The 16,225-nt window shown below is 42.9% G+C and overlaps 1 protein-coding gene across 1 annotated transcript; it reads left to right on the top strand.

Annotated features, from left to right (window-relative positions):
• The first annotated feature begins 7,333 nt into the window (after nucleotides 1–7,333).
• Nucleotides 7,334–16,225, top strand: LOC120551217 (cerebellar degeneration-related protein 2-like). The gene is made up of 6 exons (XM_039788467.1): nucleotides 7,334–7,588; nucleotides 8,958–9,070; nucleotides 11,236–11,384; nucleotides 11,490–11,660; nucleotides 14,218–14,431; nucleotides 15,531–16,225. Exons 1-6 carry the CDS (start codon nucleotides 7,507–7,509, stop codon nucleotides 16,161–16,163), a joined length of 1,362 nt encoding a protein of 453 aa, XP_039644401.1. The 5' UTR covers nucleotides 7,334–7,506; the 3' UTR covers nucleotides 16,164–16,225.

The raw sequence follows: 16,225 nt of genomic DNA, 5'->3' as shown, positions 1-16,225 counted from the left end.
TAAATACAAAGTACAGCCCTGTGGACACACCACCTGTCAGGTGCCTGGCAGCCGACTGCAGGATAAAGGCAGGGACCTAGGGGGGAGGACAGTGTCCGGTTTGGGGACCTTAGATTTGCCTTTCTGTTCTTTGCAGGTGTGGTTCTGATAGCAGTCGAGTGTGAAGCGGTTAGTTTGAGAGTCAGCATCTCCAAGTCTGAGGCCGTGGTTCTCTGCAAGAAAACGGTGGATTGCTCCCCCTGGGTTGGGAGCAGGATTGGGCCTCCAAAAATTACGATTCTAATGGAATCATTTCTTTATTGGAATCGTTTCGAATCCGATCATCGCTTCCAAATTTAACACACACAGGTTGTTTTTTTTCATAGCGGCCACCGTACTTCCAGGCGCTTGTTGTGTTGCAGCTGTGAAGCACAGTAAGGGGCGTTTTAAAGTGTGGCTTTATTTTGTATTGAAAAAGCCAGGTAAAACTGTAATCTCCATTGAACCAAAATAAAAAATCTTCCTCTTATCTGTGAAATAAGCACGTGATCTGTTTTAACTCCACCCCTCAAAAATTCGGAATCGAGAATCGATATGAACCGCAATTGAAAGAAAGAATCGGAATTGGAATCCGAATTGATTAAATCAAAACGATGCCCTACCCTAGTTGGGAGTGAGTTGCTGCCCCCAAATGAAGGTGTTCAAGTTTCTCAGGGTCTTGTTCATGAATGAGGGTACAATGGAGCGTGAGATGGCCAGGCGGATTGGTGCACTGTCAGCAGTGATGCGGGCGTTGTACCGTACCGTTGTGGTGCAGAGGGAGCTGAGCGTGAAGGCAAAGCTTTCGATTTACCAGTCAATCTATGTTCCAATCCTCACTTATGGTCAGAAGCTTGGTGGAGGTGGTTCAGGCATCTGATCACGAGGCCACCTGGGCGCCTTCCACTAGAGGTTTTCCAGACACATCCAACTGATAGGAGAACTCGAGGTAGACCTAGAATACGCTGAGGGGAAAATATATCTCATCTGGCGTGGGAACGCCTTGGGATCCCCCAGGAGGAGTTTGAAAATGTTCCTGGGGAGAGGGACGTCTGGACTATCTTGCTTAGCCTGCTGCCACAGTGACCCGGCCCAAGATAAGAGGCAGAAGATGGATGGATGGATGGATGGATGGATGAATGGATGGATGAATGGATGGATGGACAAAGTAAGAAAGAAAGACAAAATCATGCAATCCATCCAATCGTTGTTGAGAGAGTCTAGAGCAAAGTGGTGGACTGACCAACACTGTTATCCATAAAATATTTTTATTTTGTTGGTTGACTAATCGATTCCTCGAATAATAATTTCACGTCTTAACTGGATTGCTTTTGTAAAACATTCAGTTTAGCATCACCTCTCTCTCTCTCTCTCTCTCTCTCTCTCTCTTTCACAAACACACACACACACACACACACAGAGCATCCATCATCCCTCCTGTCGGCTGCGTCAGTACTGTGTTTTGATGCAACATCAGCCACGTCTCTTCTCATCCTCACACACACAAGAGAAAACACCTGAGCAGGAGACAGCTGTCGGTCACTTTTTAACCTGTAAATGCAGATGCCTTTCACCCTCTCAGACTAATTTTCCTCTTGGATGATGGTAAAAGCATGTTTTTCTTCTTGTGTTTGGCAGCAGGGACATTCATCCATCTATGCTCAGTATATCACAGCAATAAGATGTCTCTGTTTCATAAAATATAAGTGCCAAACTAGGCACCAGTGTAATTTTCTATCTCTGTGCCTCTGTGATCCCCTGAAGCTGTGCGAGAGAGATTAGCTAAATTCATCTACTTCACAGAGTTTTGTTTTACCCACGGGCCCCAGGGTGGGAGATTACTTGGGAAATTAAACTTTTTTTGTGTAACTTTCATGGTTTCCCCTGCCAATGAGGCCTTTGATGTTGGTGTTTAGTGATAACAGTTTGCTATCTTTAACCCAAATCCAATTTCTGTTATCATCATCATCTTTCTCTCTCTGGTTATCTCTGTGCCTCTGTTTTGCAATATCTTTCATTTCTAATTTTCTGTTTATTGCATTCAGTGTGTAAACCACATGGATGGACCGGTGCAATAATAAAGTAATATCATGCATGCACATACAGTACACAGCATGTGTGCCTGTTTGCTTCTGCCAGCGTCTTTGTATTCCCCACACAAGCCCATATGTGAGTTGGCATCACGCTGATTTTTGCAAACGGCTGGTTGTCACGGCAACGCAGCGGCTCCTCTCAATGCGAGTATATCTCCCCATTCTTGACTGGTTGTTGTGTCCATGTCCAGAACAAAAGGCGGTGAAGGAAAAGAAACATAGAAGAGAACGCAAATCAGTCAAATAAAAATCACAAATTAGAATCGCTGCAGGCTCGCTGCTCTCTGACTGTCACAATGGATTTCTGCCAAATGTAAGAGCTTTGAAGATTAACTTAAAACAAGCGTGTGTGTGTGTGTGTGTTGAAGTTCTACCCAGAAGCACTTCCTCAAATCCCATTACACCCGTCCCCTGCTCCTCCTCGTCCCCCCAAACATCGAGAGGATCCAGCTGCCACACCCCCCCCAAGACAGTTGGTGTGGAAACAGATCAGTAAAGCTCCAAATGCCTTTTTTAACGACTCATTACCAGACGCTGTCGCCCATTAATGTCCCTGCTTCCATGCTATTGTAGCAAGAAACACTATCACTAACCTAAATCGCTGCAGGGAAGAGGAGGAATGTGTGAATGGGTATGTGAGCACAGTGGTAATCATCCTGTTTGCTTGCCCCCCCTCCCCTGTCATATTTCAATTTCCTCTCTTGGTTTATCTGACTTCCTTTTACATGCAGAGCCTTTATTGTGCTGCTTCAAGATGCATTTCTTTCCACAGAGAAAACATTAATGGATATGTTGCCTTTGCATCTGTCACTTCTAGTGATAAAATAACAGCAGGGCTAAAGGAGAGCATTGGGTCCCATTCCGTCATTTGACATTTCACACCCCATGAAATCCAAAATGAAAAGGCAATACAGCATCAATAAAAGCAAAAAAATGCCATGGGGGTAAGTAGAGATAGTCGGGGGCGGGGGGGAGAGGGGACACAAACAGAGTGTTGATTCCGCAGAAAAAAGATCACAGCTATGTTATCACTATGAGAAGCCAAATCCCCGCAGAGAGCGCTCGCTTCCTGCTTTGCCTTTTCTCTCATCTCGCTGACAGCCGCAAAACACAGACAGACAAAATCAGGAGGACGGCGTAGGACAGCATGGGGAGACAGGGAACACACAGAGGGTGGAGCACAAAAAAAAAAATGAGGAGAGCACATACTGTATGAGATGAAAGGGCTGGAGCTAAGAGGCAGGAAAAACTTGTGATGTTACAGCAGCTAATCCTCAACCTGGCTGAATCGTTTCGCCCGGGGTTAGTAAGTTAATGAGATGTAACTGTGGCCTCACAAACACTTACACAACCTGTTTGTGAAATTCTGTTGTGATTCCTGGTTATGGACACTTGGTAATCCAAGACTTTAATTCATGAGTGGTAATGATGATTTATAGTAATGATACGTTATGATGAAATTGATTTGCTTACAGAATACTCTCTTAAGGAAATAAGAGCCAAACCTTTCTGTGACAAACACTGAAAGATTTACACTGTTTTTTTTGTTTTTTTATCGTAATTGCCTTGAGGCTTTTAGGCTTCTTAGTAAAAATGTCTCACAACCTAATTTCCTCTGCTGAACTATTAGCAACAATAAGAGCGGCTCTGTGGGGAGGCTGTGAGGTTATGGGAGACTTTGGCATAGCAGCGCTTTAAACTAAATGCTGCAATGTCACCTTGCTCACAATGATAGTGCTAACATGCTGATGTTTAGCAGGTATAATACTTATAATGTTCACAACAAAGTACAGCTGAGGATTATGGGAATGTCACAAAATATTATACAAATTTAAATTTTGACCTGATGATGGCGCTAGATGAAAAGATAAAGTGGCGGACCGACAAATCAACACCACCCTAGAGCCACTCTACTGTATTAGCTCGGCTAAAAATGCAATTAGATGGAGGACCAAAAATCCAAAGGTTCCAGCTGAGTAATCTTTGAATCATTGCTATTGATTAACACTATTAAGTCCTTAAAAAATACATTCACATCAAAGAACACTACACAGAACCATGTGTTATTACTTAGAGGGAAAGCAAAGGTTCTTGTGTCCTTAGTTGAGAGCGGGTACCTTGCCCCTGGCAACTGAAGCTCATTGGCAGCACAAAGAGCAATATGTTTATTTTGTATTTTATTGTTCCATGTACCTAAGGAGTCCACTGATTGAAAAACATAAAAACACAGAACCCTGGTTTGTGTTGGTTGTTTGAAGATGAATTGTTCAAATAGCTTTTTTGTGGTATCTTTTTTTTTTTTTTAGAAAGATCATGGAGGCTAATAGTATCCCTGTATCCTGATTATTGGCGTTTCTGTATTGTAAACAGGATTTTTTTTACATGTATACTCTACGGCGAATGAGTAAATGGACTCATATATTTGTGCCTGTCCACACACTTTTATCAACTGTGGCTGTTTTTATGGTCTAAGCCCCATGGTTACACTTTAGATCATTCTTAATGCTACAGCATACAATGATATTTAAGATAAAAGCATGCTTCCAATTTTGTGGCAGCATTTTGGGAAAACTTGACTGGCTGGCACATAGCCCTGACCTTAACCCCATCCAACACCTTTGGGATGAACTGGAACATCAACTACAAGCCAGGCCTTATCTCAGTGCCCGAACTCACTAATGCTCTTGTGGCTGAATGGGAAAAAAAATCCCTGCAGCTAGTTTCCAAAATCTTGTGGAAAGCTTTCCCAGACGAATGAAGGCGGTTATAGCAGCAAATGAATGCCAATGATATTGAAATGAGATGCTTAACAATCTGGTGTACTGTTCAAGTTAACACATACCTTTGGACATGGAAATGATACAAAGAGAGATACATGGAATGAAATTATTAAACTACCTCACTCATTACAAATAAACACCCTCACAACACACACAAACATGCACTACATCTCTGCTCAGCAGCTAGCAGACGCATGTTTTGAATTTAAGGGAAGAAGAAAGAGAGGGTGAAGAGGTTGTTGCTGTACTCATCATCCTCCTCTGGGGTCCAGAGCAGAACATCATTTATCATCAGCTGGCAGGATGTTTCTCAGAGAAAACACCATGGAGAATGTATTCATCTGTCTGCATCAGATAATGAAAGATGATGGCTTATCAAATGCTATATCTTATCTCTAGAGTGGATCAACACAACTCTGTTAATCTATCTGATCATATTAATGTATTCTAATAAAAACTATTTTATGTTTCTTTTTTGTGTGTTCAAATGAATAATTTACTGTAAATCTGTGTCTTCGTTGTTTGAAAAAAAAAAGGCAAACTTTTATGTTGAGCTGAACAAGGAATTCAGCCCAAATTATGAGACTACAGTGCCATCTACAGATGGAAATACACATCATCATGCAATTTATGAGTCCTTTTCATCTAAATGGGGCTTTTAATGAAAAGGGCTTTACATAAATAAATGGCACTATGTATCTTAGGCAAAGGCAAATGGTTTAGTACTTCTGTTTGCTCCTGAAAGAACAAATGTCTCACTGCCAGAGAATTCAAGACCCAAACATTTCTGTTATTTGAGCAGCTCATTCTCCATCTCTGGATGTCACCCTCTTTGTCCCTTTATTATTGTTTAGAGCCATATATGTCTCTAAACAATAATCACCTACTGTCTGTGAGTCAACAGCTTCCCTGAGATGCAGCCTGTTGAAGTGCGACCAGCTCCAGAAAATAAGACTGAAAACAAAAGCAGTTTTGTGAGATCACAAATCTGTTTGTACTTGTTATTTATAGCAACTTTAGAAATTGTTAGGTTATAGAGTAAAACTGATTAAGTACAGGTAGCCTATACAAGCAGGCCAGGCTCCCATGGCTTCATTCTCGCTGCTAAAAAAGTATTTTACTGTTGTAGCTTCATGATATGATATTTATACATGCAAAATCATAATCTGATTTGGCCAAAGTAACAGTTTACTCCAGGCCTCAGGTACACAAATGTGTAGAGTGCAATTTTTCCTTTGAAATGTAGGCCTACAATGGTGGAAATCCCGCGGCTGCAGCGCCCCCGTGTGGTCACCCACACTCTGTGCGCTGCGGTTTTCAAGGGAGGAGCAGGTGTGGTGAAATGACCATAGCCAGTAAAAGAAATGACGGTCAAACCATGGAAACTACGCGGTCTAACCTTCAAATTAAAAGCACAAACTGCACATTTAAAATCCAAACATTGGAGTTGTTAGATATGTTGAGTTAAACTATTACAGTAATAGGCTAGTTATGGTATAGTTTACAATTTGACATAACTATTTCACATTTCCCACACAGTTTAACACAGTGTGATAATCCAACCGGGCACATAGGCCTAACGTTACCTGTTCTTCTCAATTTGAAGTTATACTGCTCAATTCCTTGTTTGTATACGCTTGTCCTGCTGCTTTCGTGTTTTGTAATCCTCTCAGAAAGATGCTTGAGATCCTGAAAGAAGGGCTGTTGTGTCGAGGGTAGCCTGGGGTTAAGGTTAGGTAGGGTGGGTAACCATAGCCTATATATGGGGGGTAACTATCTCGACGGGGGTGGGGGGCACGGGGAAGCAAAAAAAAAAAAGAAAAAAAGTATCTTCTCTGACTTGCACTCGGTAACCATGTATTAAGAGAACTGGTAACCAGCCGTTTGGTTTATGACAATTCCCGCGTCTGGGGGCAGCGAGGTGTTTAATTTGTAGTTTGACAATCATAGTGACTGCAGGTGTTACTAAAACGGTTTTAGTAGTAGCCTACTTTAGAAATGAGTGTATATTTAAATTGATAAATAGAGCTAAAAATACACACTTTGTTTCTACTACCAGCAGGTGGCGCTCGCCTCTTCTCCTGTTAAATGCCCCTGTTAAGAGCATAGGTTAAGAGAAGCTGGTGGCCGCAAGCTAAATGTTTTTCCTACTATAGCCACACCAAGACCCGCCCATCAATAGCTAGCAGCTCGATTGGTTGGTGGTTAAGGTTAGGATAGCTGATTGGTCAGGGGATAGGACCTGTACAAATCGGGTTACGTTACCTTGCGTAAGCATGGACGCCTGGCCAATAGTAGTGTGTGAATTATATTGAAGGGCGGGTCTTGGCGTGGCCATAGTAGGAACGAAATTTCGCTGGCCTCAAATGCTGCTTTTATTTAGAAATTCAAAACCGGAAACATGTCTTCAACGCAGCAGATTCGTCAGGTGTCTGTCCGGAGATGCGCGCACACACACACACACACACACACACACCGGTACCGGGTTGCAGCAGGCGTGCAGATAGCAGCTGGAAGCGGACTGAAGCGTTTCTCACCGTTTATTTTAGTCTTTCTTTGACATGTTTAAAAGGCGGATTAATCCTCAAACTGTGTGACTGATTTTAACCGTGAAGATGTTGACAGACATGATTGTGGAGCAAGAATTTGAGATCAAGGAGGAGGAACCGTGGTACGACAAGCAAGACCTTGAAAATGGTACAATTTTCTTTCAGTCTTTGTCTCCGAACCCTTTTGAACCACATTCATCATTTTATATTATTAACAATAATAATAATAAAAAAAGAAATAGGGGCATTACAGCTGTAATATAGGACAATTAATATATGTGTCACATTACAAACTCAAAGCCCTGCAGGTGCACAGAAGGTTACATTCGTAGGATTTTTTTTTTTTAAAGGAAAATTAAGAATGTGATTTTCTGAACATGAATATTGAATATTTTCATTTAGGGTGTTTTATTAAGTCTACAAGGTGTTTTAGTGAATATGAAAGCACCTTGACAGGCTGGAGTAAAAGGCAGGAGTCAGCAGGACACAAACATGCGGCAAAAAAAAAAAAAAAGGTTGTCTTAAATAAAGAAGTGGGTTTTGACTTAATTGATCCTTTGTTATGCTTTTGCACTTAAGCTTATTGCAGAGGCGATTCTAGGATCAGACCTTTAGGGTGGCTCAACCCCTGATGAGAATGTGACACAGATACAGTGCCTTGCAAAAGTGTTAACTCCCCTGCTAAATCTGTAATTTCATTAGCCGATAATCTCTGAGGTAGCTACTGAAAAACAACTTTGGCAAACGTTTTTTGACACTGTTAACATGATGACCTGTCACTTTATAAGTCCAGTAAATGACCAGTTTGACACAATATTCTAACATTTTAGTTGTTTAGTTTAGCAATTTTAGTTGCTTACAATTTGGGTTCTAATCTGCGCCATGAAATTACCAACTTCTTCTCTTCTCTCTGGGGACTACCAACGTTAAACTTCACAACCGTCTCCTGCTCTCCCTCTGACAGATCAGATAGAGACACAGCCAAAGGCGGGAGTCTCCCACAACCTCCTCCAAATGGCCAACACTACCTTTCTGCTAACCCTTTCCTTGACGGGGTAACGGGTGCATAGCATCGGCAGACACACGGGATATTAAACCTGTTTCAAGCCCTTTAAACCTGTTATTGTTTGTCCTCTGTCACTAACAGACAAGTTCACAAACTCTCACTTGAAGCACCAAAATTGATTTAAAAAATTTTTTTAGGGGAGGGCTGAGATGAAATTGAGCCCCCCTAAAAAGGGTGAATGAAATGAAAGAAGAGTAAATAATAAGGGACTGGGGTAATTGTCTGGGTCAGGTAAATGAATAGGTACATAAGAAATCACCAGCAGTCCTGATTTATCAGAAGACTTGAGTATTCAGTTTTGTTAAGGTGGATAAACCCTGCGGCACAACTCCTGCCAACCAACAACAAAACCTCCCAAAGCTGCTTGTACAGTAAAGTCCTCATGTCTCCATCAGTGAGACTAAACTGTGAGCGCTGAAATACTGATGGGTTCTCACTCTCTCTTCTACAGACCTACAGCTGGCAGCTGAGCTCGGGAAGACTCTTCTGGACCGAAACCGGGAGCTGGAGCAAGGGCTGCAGCAGATGTACTCCACCAACCAGGAACAACTGCAGGAGATTGAGGTAAAGAGATGAGAGAGTCCCCTGTCTTACCTGGCTGACTTTATACCTTTTCGTCCAAGGAACAGGATATACTGTAAATGTATAAGAAGGTCGGCCTCGGAAAAGTGACATTGACTTACCTGCTTCCTTCATGAAGCACTGATTTCCTCCTAAATACAGTATTAAATTGTACCATTACAGGTTTATATTGCATTACAAAGGCCTCCCATTAGACAAAAAGACAAACCGGCATAATTTCCACTGGCGATGGGGAGGACATGTCTACCTCACATGCTTCTCAGGCATCATACAAGCTGTTATCTTCTTGGTGGACCTTTTTGGGGGCTGTCAGCAGCTTATGAGGAAAACCTGCAGACACAACTCCAACACTAACCCACTTTTTTGGGGTTAAAAAACAACAACTTAACTGCTTATATTTATAGATAATTCTCCTAAAAAGATGCTAGAACTGATCATCAATCAACGACATTGCAGTAAATGCAGTGCTCTTTGTAGTAAAGACAGAAATAAAAATTAAAATGTATTTGTCAGATAATATACATGGGTATAAATGAATGGCTTCTCTCGGGCTCTTCTTGTCTACGGATTTAGGAAAGGTTTATGCTGAATTTCCAGTAGATATTTGACCAAAATGATTAGTTTAAGGTCTTAATTCAAGCAAAAGTTTACAGAAATACAATGTTTAGCTTTTGCAGATTTTCCGTTCTTCAGTCCTAGTTTTAATTTAGTTGAGTAAGGTCCGTCTGGCACTAAATCCTTCCCTACATGTCACAGCTGACACTCAGAGTTAATCTCTTAAGACCTCTACTGGATCCTTGTGACGTCACAGGTCTGATTCCAGCTCCTGAACTGTGTTACAATTAATTAGCTCTCTGTGTTACTGTCACCCTTTACTGGAATAAAAAGGCATCTAATAATAAAGCAGAAACACCAGTCTTTTAAAACGGAACTAACCTGTTAGACTTTAACATACTGTACATACATGTTACTCATTGACTTTTGACTGTTTATGTCCAGTGAGCCTGTTGCACGTCTGTTGTGTCTTGTGAAGTTTATGTTTTCTGTCTGTTGAGTTTCAGCAGGCAGATTAGACGAGGAAAGGTTCAAAGTGTCCTTGCTGCAACAGCTGATAAGATAACTTGTTCTTAAGGGAATTATTACTTTGATAGAGCTTTTGGAGACCTTCAGGTGTTTCTGAGAACAAAACAAACGCATATTTATTGGCTGTTATGATGCAGCTAAAACATCTAATTAACTAGAAGGGCACTTGGAGAGCGCAGACCTCGGTCAAAGGCTTGCCCTTTATCACAATGTTGACGCAGTGTGAATTTTTCCAGCCGGGAACTCATTTTCTCTGATTATTCTGACACCACATGAATGCAGCACAAATGTCACAATGTAAACTAAAGTGAAAATAATAATAATTTGCGTATCCGCCCTGTTATTCGGATCCGTTCCAAATGTAATGGGTTTCTTTCCTCAGCCAATGCTACACCCTTTTACCAAGTTTAATGAAAAAAAACTATTGATTCTGCTAATGTCCCTGTTTCTTTCTGTGTGATATATGCTATTTAATGAATTTTGTATTGTATTTTGTTATGGTGTGATATATAATGTCAATTTAACTAATCTAATAATAGCAATAACAGACTGGATGTGTTGTTATTAGGGATAGACCGATTATTGCCCTGGCTGATTATCGGCCCGTTTTTTGGCAGTTTGCAAGTTTGAAGAAGGAAACATGGAGGACCACACATATTCAAAATCCAAATTTCAGGAACAGAAGTCTTCTTCTTCGCCCAGAAAAAGAAAAAGGATATTGAAAAGAGCAAGAGACCGGCTTTTTGAAGCGTGAAGGCTACCGTAGCTTTAATACGTACTTTGAACTGCGCGGTGCGAGAGAGTTGATTGCGATATATGATCTCAACGCTAGATGGGAGAAATTCCCACACATTGGACCTTTTTTAAAGATTTTCATTTTCACTGTAAATGCATATCGGTTCCAAATATCGGTTATAGGCTTCATTAACTACTAATAATCGGTATCGGCCTTGAAAAACAAGTATCGGTCGACCCCTACTCGTTATTCTAGACATCATTCTCAGCAGATGACGTACAACAAACTGTCCCGTCCGTCATGTGTCCCTCTGTCCTCTCTCCTCCAGTACCTGACGAAGCAGGTGGACCTCCTCAGGCAGGTCAACGACCAGCACGCTAAAGTGTACGAGCAGCTGGACGTGTCGGCCCGAGAGCTGGAGCACAGCAACCAAAAACTTGTTCTGGACAACAGGGCGGCGCAGCAGAAGATCCAGGGGTAGGACTGGAGATGTGGATTATGGACAGATCGCCCCCGTTTTTTATAGAAAGTCTTGAACCTGTCAAGCGTCACTGATAACAGAGCTCTGTTTTCTCTGTTCAGGCTGACGGAGACGGTGGAGCTGCTGCAGACGCAGGTGGAGGAGCTGCAGCATCAGGTGGAAGAGCTGAAGCTCAGTCCTTCTCCACCTCGGAAGCCTCCACACCGAGAGAAGTGGCCACCTCGCAGCACTCAGAGTGTGTCCTGCCTGAAAGAGCTGCAAAACACACTCAGGTGAGGAGACTCCTATACTGCACCTGTATCAGTTCAGTCAGTTCATCAGTTAGTGGGCAGACTGCTGCTCTCCTCCGTTCTATATCATCATAGATTTAATATTTTGGGGTTTGGGATTGTTAGTCAGACAAAACAGGCAATTTGAAGACGTCACCTTGGGCTCATTGAACTTCTGATGGACACTCTTCACTATTTGTTTTAGGTTTTATAGATCAAACTAAATAAAAAATAAAAAAATGTAATTACTTGAAAAAATAATAATTCTGAGACAGTTGGTTTGATCGATTAATTGCTAGGCAGACAATTAATCGACAATAAATTTGATAATTTATCCATATTTTTAGGTTATTTATCGAACAAAGATGACAAGCATTCTCTGCTTTCAGCTTCTTCAATGTGAGGATTTGCTACTTTTCTACTTTTATATAAGTGTAAGTTGAATATATTTGGACTTTGTCGGAGAAAACGAGCAATTTTCTCTTTCTTGCCAAGAGTCAAATGAAAAGATCGATACCCCTCTCATGTCTGCGCCCTGAATATCAAGCTACCTGGTAAAAACCACAAATCGTAAATGCCTTGTCACTGATCCATAAGCTCTTTGTAAGCTTCCAAGGAGGGAAGCAGCAAATCCTCCACGGAGTCCTCCTGGCTTTAGCCCTGTGGGCTAATCCTTCTCGCTGGCAAGTCTTACTCCCAATTTTTAATGCTGCGGTCACTTCCTCTCGTCCCGCGGTGGTTTGACAAGTTCATTACCTGCCCGAGTTTAGTCTCATATGTGTGTGATCGTGTTAGGACTGCTCCTTCAAAACATCCAGGTCAGGTGGATGTAAATCTCACCGATAAACATGCCAGGGAGCCGCGAGACAGGTCTAAACTGTGGTGAATGAGGTTGGAAGGAAAGAGGTCAAATTCTGAGCTTGAGGGTGCGGACATGTCTCCATATCTCTGATTTGATTCTTCAGCTGATTTCTAATCTACTCGGTCCTACTGATAAGTTCTTGATTTCTCACTAAGTGTGCTTTTCTTGGTCTTATCTGACCCTGGCTCATGAGCTTTGGTACACGTTGCCACTTTGTGTTGCCTAATTATGAAGGACACAAGCGAAATATAAACTACTCAAAGTCGGTTGTGAAAGAGAAGACAAATTATCAGCCTGCATGGTTTGATAAAGGTTATATAGAAACAGGTGACAAAGCAATATCCACTCAAGGTCCACTTGCAGTACTCGCCTGCTCTGGAGGTTTGACAGTATGACATAAGCAGTAGAAACCGTTTGAACAAGGGTGAATGTGGGAAACATTGATGAAAATAGCTACATCTCGTGTCACTTATTTGATAGCTCCTCGACTCCTCGGTGAAAGTTTTTCCGTCCCTCTTCGTAGAAGGCCGTCTCAAAGCTCTTATTATTGCACGAGGAGCGAGCATCGAGGAGGGATCATCTAGGAGCTATAGGCGAGGGTACACGAGAGCGGCCTTCCCGGAAGCCGTGCAGCTGAAGGAGTTGTTAACTCTGCCCAAACAGCTGACGAAATCATGTGACGCTTCAGAGGAAAGGACGTCTCCTCCCTCTAAAAACACATTTGCTTGTTTCCTCTCCGATGATTTCCTCGCGTCTCTCCCGTGTCTCCTTGGTGGGAGGGACTAAGACCTGAGGAAGGAAGGCAAGTGGTGAAGTCCTAGAGGCAATTTAAGCGACGTGAGAAGCACCTCATGTCCTGAAAAGCTTTTTTGGAATAATCTGGAATTGTATAAAACAACTATCAATTTAGTTTTGTTGTATGCATCTGTGTTGTAGTCACTGTTATGTTAAAGCAACACTATGTAACTTTTAGTGCAAGCTGTAGTTCCAATGAGACAACCTGTAGGTGGACCGAAGCGGTGCAGTAGATAAGACTTATTAAACTAACTTTCTGTCATATTTGCTGAAACTGACCCTATGTTCGAGTAGAACTACATGAAGCAGCTCCTCTGGCACCAATCAGGGCCAGGGAGGGTGTCTAACTGTGTGTCAATTACTGCTCATGTACACGTATTCATTCTCCCTTGTGGGGGGAGGGGCTTAGGAGACTGTTTGGGCTTTAGCAGAAAGGGGGGAGGTTACTGAGAAGTTGTCGATGTTCAAATTCTTTGGCTAAGTCCTGGATCTTCACAATCCTACCTACAGCTCATTTAAGGAATAGTTCCACAATTTGGGAAATACACTTACTTGGAAGGAAGTCACTGCACCCTGCCAAGAAATAATCCAGCACATAACCTTAAAACCACAACTTTTACGCTTTTTTAAAAGAGAGATATAACATGTTGATTTGGGAGCTGGTAGTTGGTTTGTTTACCATTGGACAGAGCCAGGCTAGCTGTTTACAGTCTTTATGCTAAGCTAAGCTAGTCGTTTGCTGGCTCTAGCTTCATGTTAACTATACAGACATAGCGAGTGGTTCTTCTCCTCTAACTCCCAGCAAGAAAGACAATGAATGTATTTCTGGAAATCAGAAATCAACGACGACAAAGAAATATGATAAAAATGCAAAAAGTTATAACTGTCTGTGTCTCTGTGCAGGTACGACTACGACGAACCCTCAGACGGCCTTGAGTCTTCAGACATGTCGTGGCATGAGGAAGAGCAGGCTTCGCTACGACAGTCGCTCCGCAGCCTCCAGACTCAGTTCGCCAGTGAGCGCGCTCGGAGGGAGGAGTCGGAGCGAGAGGCCGAGCTGCTCGCCCGTGAAAATGCAGCGCTGGAGCAGCAGCTGGCGGGGATGGAGGGCTGCCAGGTGTGTGTGTGTGTGTGTGTGTGTGTGTGTGTGTGTGTGTGTGTGTGTGTGTGTGTGTGTGTGTGTGTGTGTGTGTGTAACACATTAACAAACCGGAAGTAGAGCAACGTATGATTTTCTCGGTCTGGAGTTCTTGAATTTTGGTTCTGGAAAGTTCCAGAACACAAAATGAATAGAGACAATGACTAAAATATATATTGACACTGTCAGAATAAAGGGTGATTCAACATCTTAACGGGAGAGAAAATAGATGCTGCGTTGCTCTTTGTTTTGTCAACTTATATTCCTCGAAAATGAAGTAAAACAACAGTGGCAGCGCAAGGATGCTCCTACATCACTGTCACAAAGCATCACAGACTCACGCTCGGTCTTTCTGAAACAACGTGACAGTGATGTGCTCAGTTTGTGTTGGTCTATGGATTGACCAATATGGATTTTTTAGTGCCGATGCAGTTTTTTTTTTTTCTTCATCAGACTGGCCCATGACCGATTCAGGCTGCCGATTTTCTTGAGCCGATATTTGGAGCCGATGCTGCTTTTGCTTCCTCAATTTACATCACAAAAATGTAAACCTTGCCACACTGGATTTGTTTTCGGAATCTGCTCTGCCATTTCTTTAAAAATAATGAACAAAAACACAGATCAGTGTCACTTCTGCAATCATCTTACATTCATATCACCCAAACTATGTGTGCAATGTGCATCATATGGATGGGTGCACTGCATATGGTTAACTGTGCAAGGGTAAAAGGCTTTCATCAACATCTACAACACAGCCTTGATGATGTGTTGCTTGCTGACATATTACAAGACAGATCTATAATCAGGTCATCACAAAATGTCCTTTGTCAACACATTTTAACAATAAACCTGAAAAGTAGCCATTGAAATAAAGTGCTTGATTTGTAATTTTAGACTGCCATGGTGCTGGAAGCCTGCCAGGCGTAAAAACGCAAATATCGGCCCGATGTATCAGCCGGCCGATAAAATCGGTCTTTCACTATGTTGGTCCTCTCTGACATCACCTCTCTCTCTCTCTCTCTCTCTCTCTCTCTCTCTCTCTCTCTCTATCTCTATCTCTTCTCTATCTGTGCTTCAGGCCAGAGCGGCTGAGCTGGAGCGTGAGGCCGAGGAGCTTCGTCAGCTCTGGAAATCCGATTCCTCCACGAGATCCATCAGACCGCACGTCCTCCACAGCCTGCTGCCCAACTCGGTGTTCCTCAGCCCCGAGGAGGAGAACGAGGGGGATGCAGCTGCCGCGAAAAGCCCCTGGGTCCGGAGGCGCTCGGACAGCGAGCAGCTGATGAAGGCCACGCAGGTGCCCGACTCTCCCGACAGGATCTACGACCACGAGTGCTCCTGCGTACGCCGAGCGGAGGTGGTGAAGTATCGCGGCATCTCGCTGCTCAACGAGGTCGACGCTCAGTACAGTGCCTTGCAGGTGAAGTACGACGAGCTGCTGCGGCGCTGCCACCTAGGGCCGCAAGAGGAGGAGGAGGAGGAGGAGGAGGAGGAGGAGGAGCAGGATGGGCCCACCCACAAGTCGGTCCAGACTGCCTCTATGGCCGCCACTGCTCTGACAGACATGGAGGACTTTGAGGAGGACTTTCACCAGCCGGAGTATAAGGAACTTTTTAGGGAAATCTTCTCCCGCATTCAGAAAACCAAAGAGGACCTGATTGAAAACCGAGGGCGACTCTCAGCTGGTGAAGTGCTGCCTATTTTGCATTAGTAGCTTCTCAAAAAAAAAAAAGAAACTGCTGCGAGATGAATTATTGTCTTCCAAGTTCAAGA

Source organism: Perca fluviatilis, chromosome 21 (genome assembly GCF_010015445.1).
Source record: "Perca fluviatilis chromosome 21, GENO_Pfluv_1.0, whole genome shotgun sequence".
Taxonomy (NCBI): Eukaryota; Metazoa; Chordata; class Actinopteri; order Perciformes; family Percidae; genus Perca; species Perca fluviatilis.
The sequence above is the reverse complement of the archived record's forward strand: the minus strand, read 5'-3'. Positions and strand labels throughout refer to the sequence as shown.

What these genes read in the sequence shown, in the direction of transcription:
- LOC120551217 (XM_039788467.1), top strand. Translation starts at nt 7,507, where the DNA reads ATGTTGACAGACATGATTGTGGAGCAAGAATTTGAGATCAAGGAGGAG. An exon ending in AACAACTGCAGGAGATTGAG is followed by an intron (nt 9,071 to 11,235) that starts GTAAAGAGATGA and finishes TCTCTCCTCCAG; the next exon opens with TACCTGACGAAGCAGGTGGA. An exon ending in CGGGGATGGAGGGCTGCCAG is followed by an intron (nt 14,432 to 15,530) that starts GTGTGTGTGTGT and finishes TCTGTGCTTCAG; the next exon opens with GCCAGAGCGGCTGAGCTGGA.